General features: G+C 43.8%; 3 protein-coding genes and 1 long non-coding RNA gene across 5 annotated transcripts in view; 2 read left to right on the top strand and 2 right to left on the bottom strand.

Annotated features, from left to right (window-relative positions):
* Window positions 1–13,420, bottom strand: part of csnk2b (casein kinase 2, beta polypeptide) — a 74,995-nt gene that overhangs the window by 40,704 nt on the left and 20,871 nt on the right. The gene's annotated exons all lie outside the window — the stretch shown is intronic.
* Window positions 146–2,679, top strand: LOC143000619 (prostate stem cell antigen-like). Its single transcript, XM_076150006.1, has 3 exons — window positions 146–428; window positions 892–1,011; window positions 1,717–2,679. The coding sequence occupies exons 1-3, from the start codon at window positions 377–379 to the stop codon at window positions 1,926–1,928; spliced, it is 384 nt and encodes a 127-aa protein (XP_076006121.1). The 5' UTR covers window positions 146–376; the 3' UTR covers window positions 1,929–2,679.
* LOC143000471 (uncharacterized) lies at window positions 4,057–4,340 on the top strand. The gene is made up of 2 exons (XR_012963625.1): window positions 4,057–4,141; window positions 4,268–4,340. It is a non-coding gene; the product is annotated as an uncharacterized LOC143000471 (long non-coding RNA).
* On the bottom strand, window positions 4,418–7,277 carry clic1 (chloride intracellular channel 1). Of its 2 annotated transcripts, none has more exons than XM_076149795.1 (7): window positions 7,183–7,277; window positions 6,554–6,618; window positions 5,692–5,801; window positions 5,386–5,511; window positions 5,196–5,302; window positions 4,899–5,080; window positions 4,418–4,810 (listed from the first exon to the last, which is right to left on the bottom strand). In XM_076149795.1, exons 2-7 carry the CDS (start codon window positions 6,590–6,592, stop codon window positions 4,649–4,651), a joined length of 726 nt encoding a protein of 241 aa, XP_076005910.1. In that variant the 5' UTR covers window positions 6,593–6,618; window positions 7,183–7,277; the 3' UTR covers window positions 4,418–4,648. The 2 variants fall into 2 exon arrangements, with proteins under 2 accessions (XP_076005910.1, XP_076005911.1); XM_076149796.1 differs by lacking the exon at window positions 7,183–7,277 and adding an exon at window positions 6,901–7,008.

The raw sequence follows: 13,420 nt of genomic DNA, 5'->3' as shown, positions 1-13,420 counted from the left end.
CTGCATCCTCTGTCCTTAACCGTGTCAGCTGTTCATACTCTCTAAATTAAATTAAAGGTTTTTGGGAGGAGAGAGGAGTGGCAGGCGGTGTGATGGGACTAGAAGAAGGCCAAACTTGAGCAAAAGCCAGTTTAAGAGAAACAGACTGAGGTGAACTGAATGGAGAAGGAGAAGAACGGAGGGAAACAACCGGAGAGACATCTGGACTTCAAAGACGCTGGAAAAGGGAAGCAAAATCTAATTTATGAATTAGTTGGGTGATGCTTCAGATCACAGCAGCTGCTTCTCTGATCAGACTTGCAGAGTAGCAGGAGCAGATTTTGGTGGCACAGCAGCTTGAAGACTGAACTGGAACCAATTTCTCCCCAGGAGCATCATGGCTCACTCACTACTTCTGACTCTGTGCCTGTGTTGTCTACCATTGGCAGGTATGTAGCAAAACATTCAGAGCCGTCTAATCTCTCCAATAGATGCTTCCTACTGTCTGTTACATTTTGCAACTTAAATGCATGAACTTTTGTAAATGTCTTCACGTTTTTAAAGTTATTCTGAAAATAAAAAGAGCCAAAATAAAGAGAAACAGTGATTGGAAAACGCGTTTGAGAAACTGTCATCAGAGAAGATTTGGCACTTTTACTTGATGACTTAGATTTGAATTATTCCACATACTGTATCGATTATCAACAAATTGGTTAATTAACAGAGCCATGGATCTGTTTTAAATCATCCACTGGGCTTTCGTACAATGAAAGGCGGAATTTTACAACCGAGTGGGTGAGAGAGAAGATCCAGCTGTGGGATTTCAGTTTGACCTCTGGAGGAAATATCCCCTGTGTGCTTTGTTACTCTCTGGTATTGTTTCTGCCTAACAATCACCCTTACTTCTCTCAGCATGTCTGCGCTGTTACACGTGTTTGTTTCCTGCCATCTCTCCTATGGACTGTCTGAAGTTTCCTCAGGAATGTCCAGCTGGGCAGCGCTGCCTGGCGAGCACTGCCATTGGAAAACGAGGTGAGATCCAGATCTGTGTGTGTGTGTGTGTGTGTGTGTGTGTGAGAGAGAGAGCGAGAGAGAGAGAGAGAGAGAGGCAAACAGATGAGAAAGGAGATGGGGAGGGACAGAATGTTTCGCTTTTGTGGCTCAGTGAATTTTCTGAGAATCTGGGGCACGATGGTCGGAAATTAGCAGACAAAGCTTCTTTGTACAGAACAGTGTGTAGAGACAGATTATAGCCCCAGTGTGATGCCGTCCTGTATAGTTAAGTGTGAGGAATCAAATGTGAGCCATTTTTGGGGCCTGTGGTTTCTTAACCATTCTTTTAATCCTTTAATCATTTTTAATTCTTTATTGCTATTCCTAAAACCACACACGAGTACAGACAAAGGTCAGATCTCAGCATGACCAGGTTGTCGGCTCACTAATGCCTGTGATGCAATCACATTATCTCTAAGTATAGAAGCAGGCTCAGTGTGTGTGTGGGGGGGGGGGGCACACACACACACACTCACACTCACACACCCTTCAGGGGCTATACCCGCGTCCACCAGAACCCTGACCCCTAAATATGAAGCTTTTCTACCCAGGTCAAACAAGTCCTGCATCCTTCTCTCCACATCTCCTTGACCTGCTCCGGGCCCCAACATTCTAATCGACGCCTCTCTCAAAATGAAAAGACTTGTGAATAATCCGACTGAATGGATCTTTCCCCTCTGGTAGGCGAGCTACAGCTGACCCTGTATGAGCGGGGCTGTGCCATCGCGACCCAGTGTGGCAAGAGCGGGCAGAAGTATGCAGCAGGCCTCTACTTTAACTTCACCAACGTCTGCTGTGACACCGACCTGTGCAACGGAGCAGAGTCCTTTGCTGCCCTCTGCTGGCGGGGAGTAGCACTGTGCCTGCTGCCTGCTCTCGCTCTCCTGTTGACCTGAAGGCTCTCTCTCTCTCACACACACACACACACGCACACACAAATTAATTAATTAATTTGAATTTTTTGATTATTAACTGATACTAATGCAGTTTCGGTAAAAACCCAAGTGGAAAAACAGGAAAGGTATTCAAGCATGACTACAGAGCCCCCTAATAGTGGGAAGGGGAACATATTCTGAGATACAGTAACTTTGTGTTCGCTTGCGTTACCTTTGGATTCCCAGACGTGATGTCGTGCATTCCATTGCGAGGCTCAGTGTTTATGTCCTAAAGCTAAACTGCTTAGTAATCAGTGAGTCTAGCCTTGTGTGCGTAAAGTGGATCATGAATGTGAAGGTGTGCCATTAATCCTAACTGAATGGCATATTTGTCACATCATGTCATGATTTGATGATTGATGTTTACTGTTGGTGCTGTCGGACCACATCGTCTCCCGGAGAAGCAAAACAAACAAATGCAGGCCTGAATAAAGCAACTATCTGTCTGTATAAGACTACTACATACTGTGGTATTCCAAAAGAATTGAGAGAGTGCAAAGTTACTTACAGTTAGAAGAGTGCTGTTTAAGGGCTCTGTGCATGTGAAAGCCAGCGTAACATTTCTAACCAGGACTGATTTTGATTGATAGACAAAACATAACAAATATCAGTTGATAATAACCCTCTTGTACTAACTTTAAACCACACTGGAGTTTTGTAAGAATGTGGTTGTGTTTGTACGTCACTTCTCCAGATGGCGTCTAAGATAAAAGCTTCCTGGTTCTATAAAGTGTTTTGAATAAAGTTGATAAAGTGAATAAACACAAATTTGTCACTGGTTGAATAATTATCAAAATATTTTATTGCAATATTGATAAAGGGGGTGTGTCTTTGTAACAGTTTTTTAAGAACAGAACACATAGAATAAACATTTAGATGTGATATTAGTTTAATTGACTGATTTCTTAAAACAATTTCAATGTTCGGCCCCGCCCACTGATTCTGTGGATGAAGTGCAATCTAAGCACAAACTTGGGTCTCATAACAAAAACCTTGACCTGAAGTTTAAAAACAACAAACAATGAAATGAATATTAAACTATGTGAATGTATAAGTAACAAGTTTCAATGTTCCCTGAAACATTTGGATGTAACAAAAATTCCCACGCTGGAGAAAACAAAATGGGGCCGCTCCCTTTTGTGCAGCTATGACGTCATAGCCCTTGGTCCACTTTAGACAATGAAATTCACAATTCAGTCAAGAAATAGAACATTCTACATTTGGTTGTTTGATTGACACACTCATTACATCATCTGTGAAGTGTACAGTCTGGGTTTATGCTAAACAGCACTGGTATAAAAAACGCTTCATAGAAATGGAGACCGAGTGCAAGTTTGTATTTAAGGACTTGGGTCTAATTGCACTTGGGTTTAATAGTTTGACAGATAAATCGCACTGATCCGACACAAAACACGTATAAATGAAATTCTGATAAAAACGCAAATGTAAGTCATCTCTCACTGAACCTTGCAGTGATTGAACTCCTCCACCTGAGCTGCTGCTGCTGCTGCTACAGTGGAACGAGACCTAAAGTAGTTCCAGTTTTTCCCCACCGGTTCAGTTTCAAGCACGTCTGAAAAGAATTAAAGTTAATAGTGGAGTTTAAAAAAGAGAATCTAAAAATAATATTGAATCTATTCCATCTAAAGCTCCCAGTGTTGTTTTCTCCTCACACACTGCATGTCTAAGTTTGTCTTTTGATGCGTTTGATCCCACGTGGTTGAAAAGGCCCGGCTTACAGGAGGAACACAAGAGGTGGACAATTGCCTTCTGGCTCTCAATACCTTCAGTACACTCTGCGCTTGATCTCCTTCATAATGCAATAACAAAAAAGAAAAAAGGTCCTTCATACATGACGGGCAGAACACAAACGAGTTGCGGGCGACAGCAGGATCAAAACAAGCTCGACTAATCTCGATTAATCCTACGCAGCTGCTGCAGGAGGTCAGAAAGAGGAAGTGTGCGTCTATTCAACCCGTTTCCTGTCTCTGTGGCTGTTTTCAGCACAGCGAGAGACTTCGCTCGCTCGCTCGGCAGGACGAGGAAAGGCAGAAACCACCCCCCTAACCCACCTTGCCCCTCACCCGGATGATGTCATTATAACGAAGGACTCGCTTATGATCCTCAACTGTTAAGAGGCCCGTTCACCACAAAGTGTGTGTGTGTGTGTGTGTGTGTGTGTGTGTGTGTGTGTGTGTGTGTGTGTGTGTGTGTGTGTGTGTGTGTGTGTGTGTGTGTGTCTGTGTGTGTGTGCGTGTGTGCGCGTGTAGGGTTCAGATGATTCTAGTCTGATCTGGTAGGCAGCTTTGTGTCTATTTGTATGTCGACGCAATTAAATTCACCCAGTTCAAGTGTGTGTGTGTCTGTGTGTGTGTGTGGCTTTAGATCTGAGGAGAGGAGCAGGTGAGACTGAGGCTAACAAAGCCACACAAACGTTTCCAACTTTACAGTGTGTTTATACAGATACTGAAACTGTACATAAGGAAGGCTGCGATTTGACGTGCATTACTGTACACGTACAGTGTGTGTGTGTGTGTGTGTGTGTGTGTATGAATGAGAGCGAAGCGATCCAATTGAGTTATTCTGGCTTCAGTGCTCCCTTGTTTCCCTACAGATAAGTGTGTGTGTGTATGTGTGTGTATAGTTCTGCTGGTGTATTCATGCGTTGTACCCCCACACTCCTACTTGAGGGCTTTAGCTACAGAAGCGTAGGCGATGTGGATCTCCGAGTCGACGGGGCAGGTGGAGGAGAACTCCTCCCGGGCGTACGAGGCATTCAGGTACCTCCACAGGTGAGTGAACGACTGCGGGATGCTGAAGTTTCGGTATTTCAAACTCACCACCTGAGAGGGAGAAAGACTGTGGTTTGCGATTCTGATAGAAGGAACTGAAGTCTCGCGGCAACGCCTCGAGACGAACACATCCTGTTACCTTCATAATGTGGAGCTTAGGCAGCAGGTTGCAGTCAGCCAGAGTGAGCGCCATGCCGTCCAGGAAGGGGCGGGACGAGGGAACAGCGTCATCGGCGCTATTCTCGTCGATCTCGTCAGGAAGCTGGGAGCCGAGGTAGCTGTCGAGCTTGGCCAGAGCCTTCATGAGGCCTTTCTCCAGAGCTGCACACAGCAGATTAGAGCGGTGACATCATGTTAGTAACACAAACTCAAATTGTTGGCTCCGTCTGTCACAGTTTGAAACAGTTTTGCTTTGGAGGGATTGGAGCTCACTCACTTTCATTAGCTTGTGGGTTTGAGTTTTTGATGTAAGCCGAGAACTTGGAGAAGACGTCCACGCCCGCTGTGTTTGACTCTGGGTTACGAGCAGCCACACGAGGATACCTGACCAACACACAGAGAGGAAGTATGACGACAATCATTGATTATTAGAACTGTAAAAAGCTCTGAAAAGACAACAAACCAACCTGGGTGGGCAGAGATTCTCCTCCAGGAACTCTTCTATCTTGTTGGTGTCAGTTTTCACCTCGCTGCCGTACACAAGGAAGGGCGGCTGGGCACCCGGAGCCAGGTCCTTCAGGATCTCTGGCTTCCTGTTCGGGAGAGACGGAAAACAAGACACGGAGAGAGTGAGTCAGAAATGGAAACACAGGAGAGAGAGACAGAGAGGGCAAAACAGCAGGAGAACAATGGAGGACTGAGGGATGGAGCCAGGACAAGGAGGTGAGAAAGCAAAGTAAAACAGTCACAGATGGCAAAAGGCTTCTTCTCACCTCCTCATGTCCACCGTGGTGACGTCGAAGGTGACTCCTTTGAGCCACAGCACCATGAAGAGGCGCTGAGAGAAGGGACAGTTGCCAATGCTCTGGCCATCGCTGCCCGCCTGCGTACAAATGAAGGAGAAGAAGAGAAGAGGAAGAGTTGGGAGACTAGTCCTGCACAATGTTTACATCCCTGTGCAGGTAAACAAGAGCACCTACTGTAACTAAGACCCACAGCTTAGAACAGCGAGGTCAACTCTCCTGTTCATTGGGTTCTGATTGGGGAGGTTGACTGGAAATCCGGATTTAGAGAGGTTACAATAACATCTTTCACCTCTGAGGGAAAGAAGGAGAGGGGGGTTCACGTGTCCACACAGAGGAATCATTATGAGGACCAGAGCGAGAGTGAGGGAGGACAGGGAAGCCTTATTTCCCTCATATCAGCCCATTTGTTCACTCTTAGCCAACGCCCTGAGGTAAACCCGCCCGGGCAACATACTTAATATAGATCTGCTTAATATAGAGCTTTTCCATTATCTTAACGTGCATTTAATTAGATTAGATTTAAACCCGGCGGGTCAGCAGAGGAGGTGGTCGAGTTGACATGAATATCAAGAACTGAACTGCAGCAGAGACATCTCGACCGTACAAGGTGACGTCATGTCCCAAACTGTCACGCTGATAAGCTACCAGTCTGTAAAAAGCATTCCACGGGATAACGAGCAAACACACACACACGCGCGCGCACAAACACACAGATTCACACACACACACACGCACGCACCCAGGTCTGGGAGCCCCTTATTAAACACACTCATGTCGCCATTTGTGAAGCAGATTTTCTGTCCAGTTTCATTCGAGTTCAGTTACTCACCTTCACGAAAAGTTCCACTTTGGGTTGAGTGTCGCTCATCTTCCACCGCTGACGAACAAACAAACCTTCGGGGAGACAGAAAGTGAAGAGTGAGCAGGCACCACGGGGCGGAAGCCATATTGACAGTTATTTCAGCTACTTAGTGGGCGAGAAACCGACGAAATCGAAACTTCTCGTTCAGCCGCGCCGAGACCATCTTCCGCTCAGAAACTCCGATTAAAAATGACGGATAAAGTACTGGGGCGACGACACAAGCGACATAAAAGTTAAACGCATCTAACACCGGCCTGCTAAGTCTTAAAAGCTTTATTTTAGTGAGTAGTTCTCTGTGTAAAGTGAGGAGCTACCTTCAGGAGCTGGAAGTTGCCGCTAACGCCTGTAGCTTCTGCTGGTTTCCCCTCCCTGTTTCCTCTCCGCCGCGCGCTCTGGCAGGGAAGCGGCAAAGCTGCAAAGTTGCCGCCTCTGTCCATTACAGCGGCGGTAGCTGTGCCGCGCGAAGCTAGCGGCGCCAGCGGCGGCAGTGGCAGCGCCCCGCGCACATAAACTTGGGCCTGTCCAATTTTATGTCGCTGACATTAAAGTTTGACATTAAAGCTCGTCACATTTGTACCACTTGCCACCAGACTTACTACGGTGTATGGATAATCAGCGGCAAAACATGTCGTCACTCCCAGTCTGGACAAAGCCATTGACGCTTACCGCTGCGCGCTGGACGAGCGCACAGCTACCGCCCCTTTCGACAGCAAGTCGCAGCTTCTCCTCCTTAAAAGGCCCTCACATGTCCTCTGTTTCGTGTTAATGGATGATTACATAAGCGTTGGCACATAAAGCGCACAGTGGCTTTAATGAAGTGGACGTAGAAGCAAAGAAAGAGCCATTGAAGTACTTTTTCAGCTTTAAACGTCATTTTCAAACGCGAGACGCGCCATCAGTGACACCTGCTGGCAGGATCAAGCAACTTCATGGCGGAATCTTTAAAATTTGCGTTTCTAACGCTTCAAATTTGGAGATTTACAGTGTTGGGTCAAAATGGTCAGATTTAACAGTTTGACCTATCGGGGAAAGCAATACCTGTGAAGGTAAACAACTCAAAATATTAACTCAATCTTGGCATTGATTTACTGGATTTGTTTAGGAGTTCTATTTACCCCCAATATTTTGATTCAGGAAAATTGCATATTCTTCTAGTCAGTTGATTCAAATGGTTCTTCTGTGTATTAATGTGCACCTGTGGCTTACATCTTGTCACTCTGTCACTGTGCTGTATTCCTCTTCGTAATGCACCAGATGGCGTCCTTGTTTTTCAAGTGACTTGCAGGTTGGTCGGTGAAAAGGGATAAACACAGTTGTCACAAGGAGATACATACATAAAAGAACAGGAAACACAGGAAACACAGGACCTGCCTGTACGTCTGCTGGTTTTAAAGAGATGGGTCAACTTCTTTGAGTGGTTCCTTCAGTTTACTTATAGAGACATTCTCGTTTCACTGGAGTGTTTTGTTCAAGCATGCTTCATAATCCAGGAGAACCCTTGACACAGTACTTGATTTTCCAACCCAGTCACTCAGTTTACCACAATGCCAATCAATGCTACCCAGTTAAGTCATACAAACTGCAATTTCAACCAAATTAGATTCCTCAAGACAAATCTATCAGTGAAAGACCACACATAAGACACTCAGAAAACATTTTTACCAATTCCACTTTACATTTCTTCGAATTTGCAGCAAATGTGGTACATAACAGGTTTAAATGACTATAAGGAGGAGTTAAGCATTATACATTTGTGTTCTGTAATTGTTTACAAGATTATTTGGCATGACACAAGCATAATGGTTGAAAACATTGTGAGAAATACAAACAGATTCTGATGATGACAATTACACACAGCGTGAATGAATCCTTCAAACCCAATGATTATTATTCATCTGTAGGTGGTGCTACAACAGTAAATGTAAGTCACATCATACACAGCATTATGATCTATAATCAGTGTCAGTGCAAACAAACATGTCACTTAGGAAGAAGAAACAGAGATTTATGTGAACTACTACACTGTGCCCAAGAGAGAGGCTAGTATGGCGGCGCTGAGGGCTGCGGTCAGTGAGAGCTGGACAGAGCCGGCTCCGTTACACAGAGTTGTCCGACAACATGCGAAACTGGTGGTGTACCCAGCACCAAAGAAGGACCCTGTCAGGGTCTTACCACACAGGTCTGAGTCCAGGCACCCACGGGTGTGAAGGGTCAGCGACCCTGTTGCATTGAACTCTGGGAAGTTGAGAAACAGAAGTGGTTGTCGGCAAACAGGGAAGAGATGTACAGTGAAGTAAAGTGTACCAGCATTGGTAGATTAGAGCCATGAATGGTGTTTTAATTGAGTATATTCTTGTTTTGAAAACTATTTTTGATGATACAAATGACTCATATTTGCTGTAAAAATGTAAACAAACAGAGTTTTGGCCTTTAACCAAGTATAATCAATTTGCATAAACTTGATATCCTTGATCTCCTTTTTCAGTCTGTGTCTGCACAGTGTTGTAGTTTCCTTACGTGCTTCTCCTGTGTAGCAGCTGTGTGTTCCGTTGGCACAAGAGATTTCTTCTCCAAAAAAGCACTTCTGAAATATCCCAACAGGGCACTGAAGACAGGTCAGGCTGTTTGCTGCTCGTTGGAATGAGGAAAGAATATTGGATCTGTTTCACAACTGGCTAAGCAAAATCTTCATAGGAACAGGAACAAGTCATGATGATGGTGTTTCAAAAATTTGTTTTATAACATTTAACTTGATTAACTAATCTCTAAGAGGTGCTGCCATAAACACAAACACGAAGTTTCCATCCTTATACTCCCATCATAGGCATAACTGAGAAACCATTGCTACGGGTTTCTGTCATTGTAAAGGCTGCTGAACACTCACCTGTCTAGATCTAATTATCATCAAGATCATTTCCAAATCCCCTATTCCCTATTTCAACTGCGGCAATTAGCAGTGGACCAGACACTGACCCCATGGAGCGAATGTCACTACACTGGTGCGGTGAAATCTCCTGAGACTTAATCAAGGAAGGTCACAGATACGACTCACTCATCTTGGGCCTTGTTTGTCCCGAAGACATTGTTTATCGCAGATAATGAGCCTCCATTTCTGGGTGCATGCACATAACATATAACCAGCCTCATGACACATACACACGCACACACACGCACTCTGCTCTACATACCTGCAGCTACAAAGAACCCCAGCACAATTACTCCTCTCCATGTGTTCATCATCCTGATAGAGGTTGTGGGGTCAACAGCTTTCAACTAATGTTTAACCTTAGAGGTTGAAATTGCTTTGTTTGTTGAGTCTGCAACTGAGACTTTACTGACAAGCTTCTAGGAAAAAAATAAACAAGGAAGAAACACAGGAATGAGGTAAAGCAGGTTATTCTGTTTCCGTGAGGCAAGATCCAGAGGTCATGAGTCAGAAGGCACAATGGGAAAATTCCATTGCTCTTACTTTACTGCTATGTGTGTGTGTGTGTGTGTGTGTGTGTGTGTGTGTGTGTGTGTGTGTGTGTGTGTGTGTGTGCGTGTAAGTTTGTGTTCAGTTGCAACAAGCACCATTCCCACAATTGCCTTTTGTTTTCATTCTTCATTGCCATTTTATTTGACATAAATATTCAAAGAGCGTTTTCTAGTTTTTAATTTGCATTACCAAAACATTGACATGAATGGAACCACTCAAGCAACCCCCATTGTGAAATCATTAAATTAAGCAAAAAAAAAACATTCAAATTCCAAAAAACATTGTCCACTGTTGACAAGAAGCCACGATGCAAAGCACAAGAGTTTGGCTCGAGCAAATGAATCTCCAGCAAGTATACAGAATTAAATAAATAATATCTATGTTGTCCTTATTATAATTAATTAATACATAAACATGTCAGCCTTATTAAGCGATGATTAGATAAGTGCATGGTGTTGTGGAATGAGTCTGTTGTTTCTGAAGGTTTGTGAAAGATAAATCATTTGACACAAACCTCTTTTCAACCCTTTAATTATTGAATACAAGGACTACACCCAGTTATGTATGGCATCCTTTCATTTTACAGAGAACAGGAGCTCCAAACAGCCATCAGGGCGGCACCCAGAGCAGCAGTCAGAGGCAACTGGATGGAAGCGGCTCCATTGCAGCGGTCGGTGTTGCAACAGGCTGTAACTGAGGTGTAACCTGCAGTCAGAAGGCTTCCTGTCACAGTTTTGTTGCAGAGCTTTGTAGCCAGGCAGCCTCGAGCATCCATTTTCATCCATTGACTGACATTGAAAGCTGAAAGAGGAAAAAGATTAGTGTTAAACTTTGAGCCACACTATGCAGCTTATTGACAATAAGGTGGATATACATAACACATCTGATCAGCCAGTCAGTCCATCTCAGCCACTACTCTGATGTGGGCTGTTTGATGGTTGTTGGATATTACAGAACCCTTGCTGTGGCAATTTGTGAGCTGAATTGTGGGTATCACAAAACAGATGACTCATAGCAACAGCAGCTATGTTTATGTATGTTTTTTTATCTACAGAGAGGATGATAAGCAACAAGAGGAATATGTACCAACCAAGCTGCTACACACTGTGGTTAACACACTCTGGCATGCTGGTGTGTACCAGAGTGACACATAACTGGTAAACGTGTGGTCAATAGAGTGAGAGACCAGACTGCTACTTTTGCATGGCTAAGCTGAGTGGTTCTGAAATGGTGTGACATGAACCACAGGTGCTTCTTGAATGGTCAAAGTAACCAAAACCTACGGGAATTCTAGTATTTATGGCAAATGAATCACAAGTAAGATGAAGCATGGCAGTGCTGAGGGTCAGTCAGAGGGCGCTGGACAGAGCTGCCCCCATTACACAGATCACACTGACACACACATGTGCAGGTAACATGAGAAGCTACTGCTGTAGCCAAGCACCCGGGATCGTTCCTGTCAGCATCTTCCCACACAGGTCTGAGTCCACCCAGCCTCATAGGCCATACGTTACATCACTGCTGACAATTTGTAAAGCATATTGTAATGTTTTAACCCTCTGCCTAAACCTTCTTTTGGAATGTGCTTGACCTATGAGCTGCCTCACAACGTTTCAGCCTGGAATAGGAAGTTATTTTGGAGTGTTACATGCTTTGTGGGTGTGGAAGTGTCTCTTTCCCTTACATCATTCACTAATTTTTAGCTGCAGACTCACTCGTGGTCCTTGCATCATTTGTTTTTAGACTTAGGAAAGCACATGATCGCCGAAACTCGTCTGACTGATGATGTCATGAAGTGATACTCACTCAAGCTTCCACAGTAACAGTTGGGCTCAGCAGCAGAGCAGGTCTCAGTAGTGCTGAACAGGCACTTTCCTGCGAACGCCACTTTGCAGCTGTTACAGATCAGAGACTCGCCTGCCAACCAGAGTTAGGAGAGAAGAGTTAGGAAAGAAAATAAGTGAGCAGAGAGAGGAAGACCTGATTCCTCCTAAGGCTAATGTTCATTTAATTTAATCAAAACTTAATTTCAACTATTTAAACATAGTTTCTACAAAAAGATTTAGATCAGCTCCTAGACGACAAATACTGAAAGGTTTTTATCTATTTACATATGTCACATCTGAATGCATAACCGAGTTTGACTGATCTAAAGTAAATAAAAGATGCTGTGACATTGATCATTTTGCAACACAACCCATTTACCATTTGAACAATATAAATGTAAAGCTCACATTAAACAGAGACAGTATGTAAACAAGGGTAATGTCTTTCATGTAAAAAAAATGTTTGAGAAACAATCCAACATCATCGTCAAACTACTACGCAGCATATTAGATGATTCTTAACAAATGAGTCACGTTTGTGTCTTCAGTTGGCTCAACATGACGCATGTCTGAGCATCATGCATGAGGTGATCATCAGGGATTACTGATAATCACCTCATGGAAAAATTATGAATTCTTCATCCTTTTCTCTACAACAAAAACACACAGTTGTCTCTCTGCCGTGTGTGTGTGTGTGCTGTGTGTTGCTCTTACCTGTAACAAACATTGCCGTCAAGGCCACACAGACCCAAATACATTTGTCCATCTTGCTGTTATAGCGACAAGTGTTTTACAGAGGAAAATACCAGCACGGATTAGATGACGCCACGGCAACGAACGGTGAAGAGCTTTCCCCTGCTTTGGTCCTCTGCTTTTATGCCGTTACACCAACATGCGTGTCAGTGTGTTTCTATGTACACATCAAACATTGTTAACCCTTTTTGTTGATGTCATGTATTGAAAGCCATGATGGTAATCATTTTCAAAAGCATTTTTGGACCTTTACGTTTTCTACAGACTATAATGCCTCAGTCAATATCGTAATACCACAACAAATATTATCACTGAAAGCACTGTGTGTGCACAGGACACTCCCTTCATTTTAATAGTCCGCTAATAAAGACACCAGACCTAAAGAGAAGAATGCAACAGCAAAAGGCACTCAGAGAGCGTATACCTCCCCCCTAATTATGACTCTCAGTGATAAGAGTTTGCTAGTTACTGACTAAACTGTTGAGTTTGACCATATTCATTTCCATTTAACTGTGTTTGTCATTAAGAATTGTGTGATCTATGTAAGGGTTAACTATGATACAGAGAAGTCTGCTGACACAGAGATAGAGATTTTGATCTCAGGAAGCTTCAACTAAGGTGATCTACAACTGACAAGATCAAATTCTTCTTCTGTCCATAGCAGGGAGGTACAAAGTTCACTTTTTTTTCACAATTTGTATATAATGTTTTAGAGAAACAATGAATGGCACAAGCACATGTACATAAATGAGCATCCCTGCATCTAACAGGTGACAT

The sequence above is a fragment of the Genypterus blacodes genome, unplaced genomic scaffold, assembly GCF_046128005.1.
Source record: "Genypterus blacodes isolate CSIRO-AG114 ecotype Tasmania unplaced genomic scaffold, CSIRO-AGI_Gbla_v1 ptg000048l_1, whole genome shotgun sequence".
NCBI classification, from domain to species: domain Eukaryota; kingdom Metazoa; phylum Chordata; class Actinopteri; order Ophidiiformes; family Ophidiidae; genus Genypterus; species Genypterus blacodes.
Note: the sequence above shows the minus strand (reverse complement) of the source record. Positions and strands in the feature narration are given on the sequence as shown.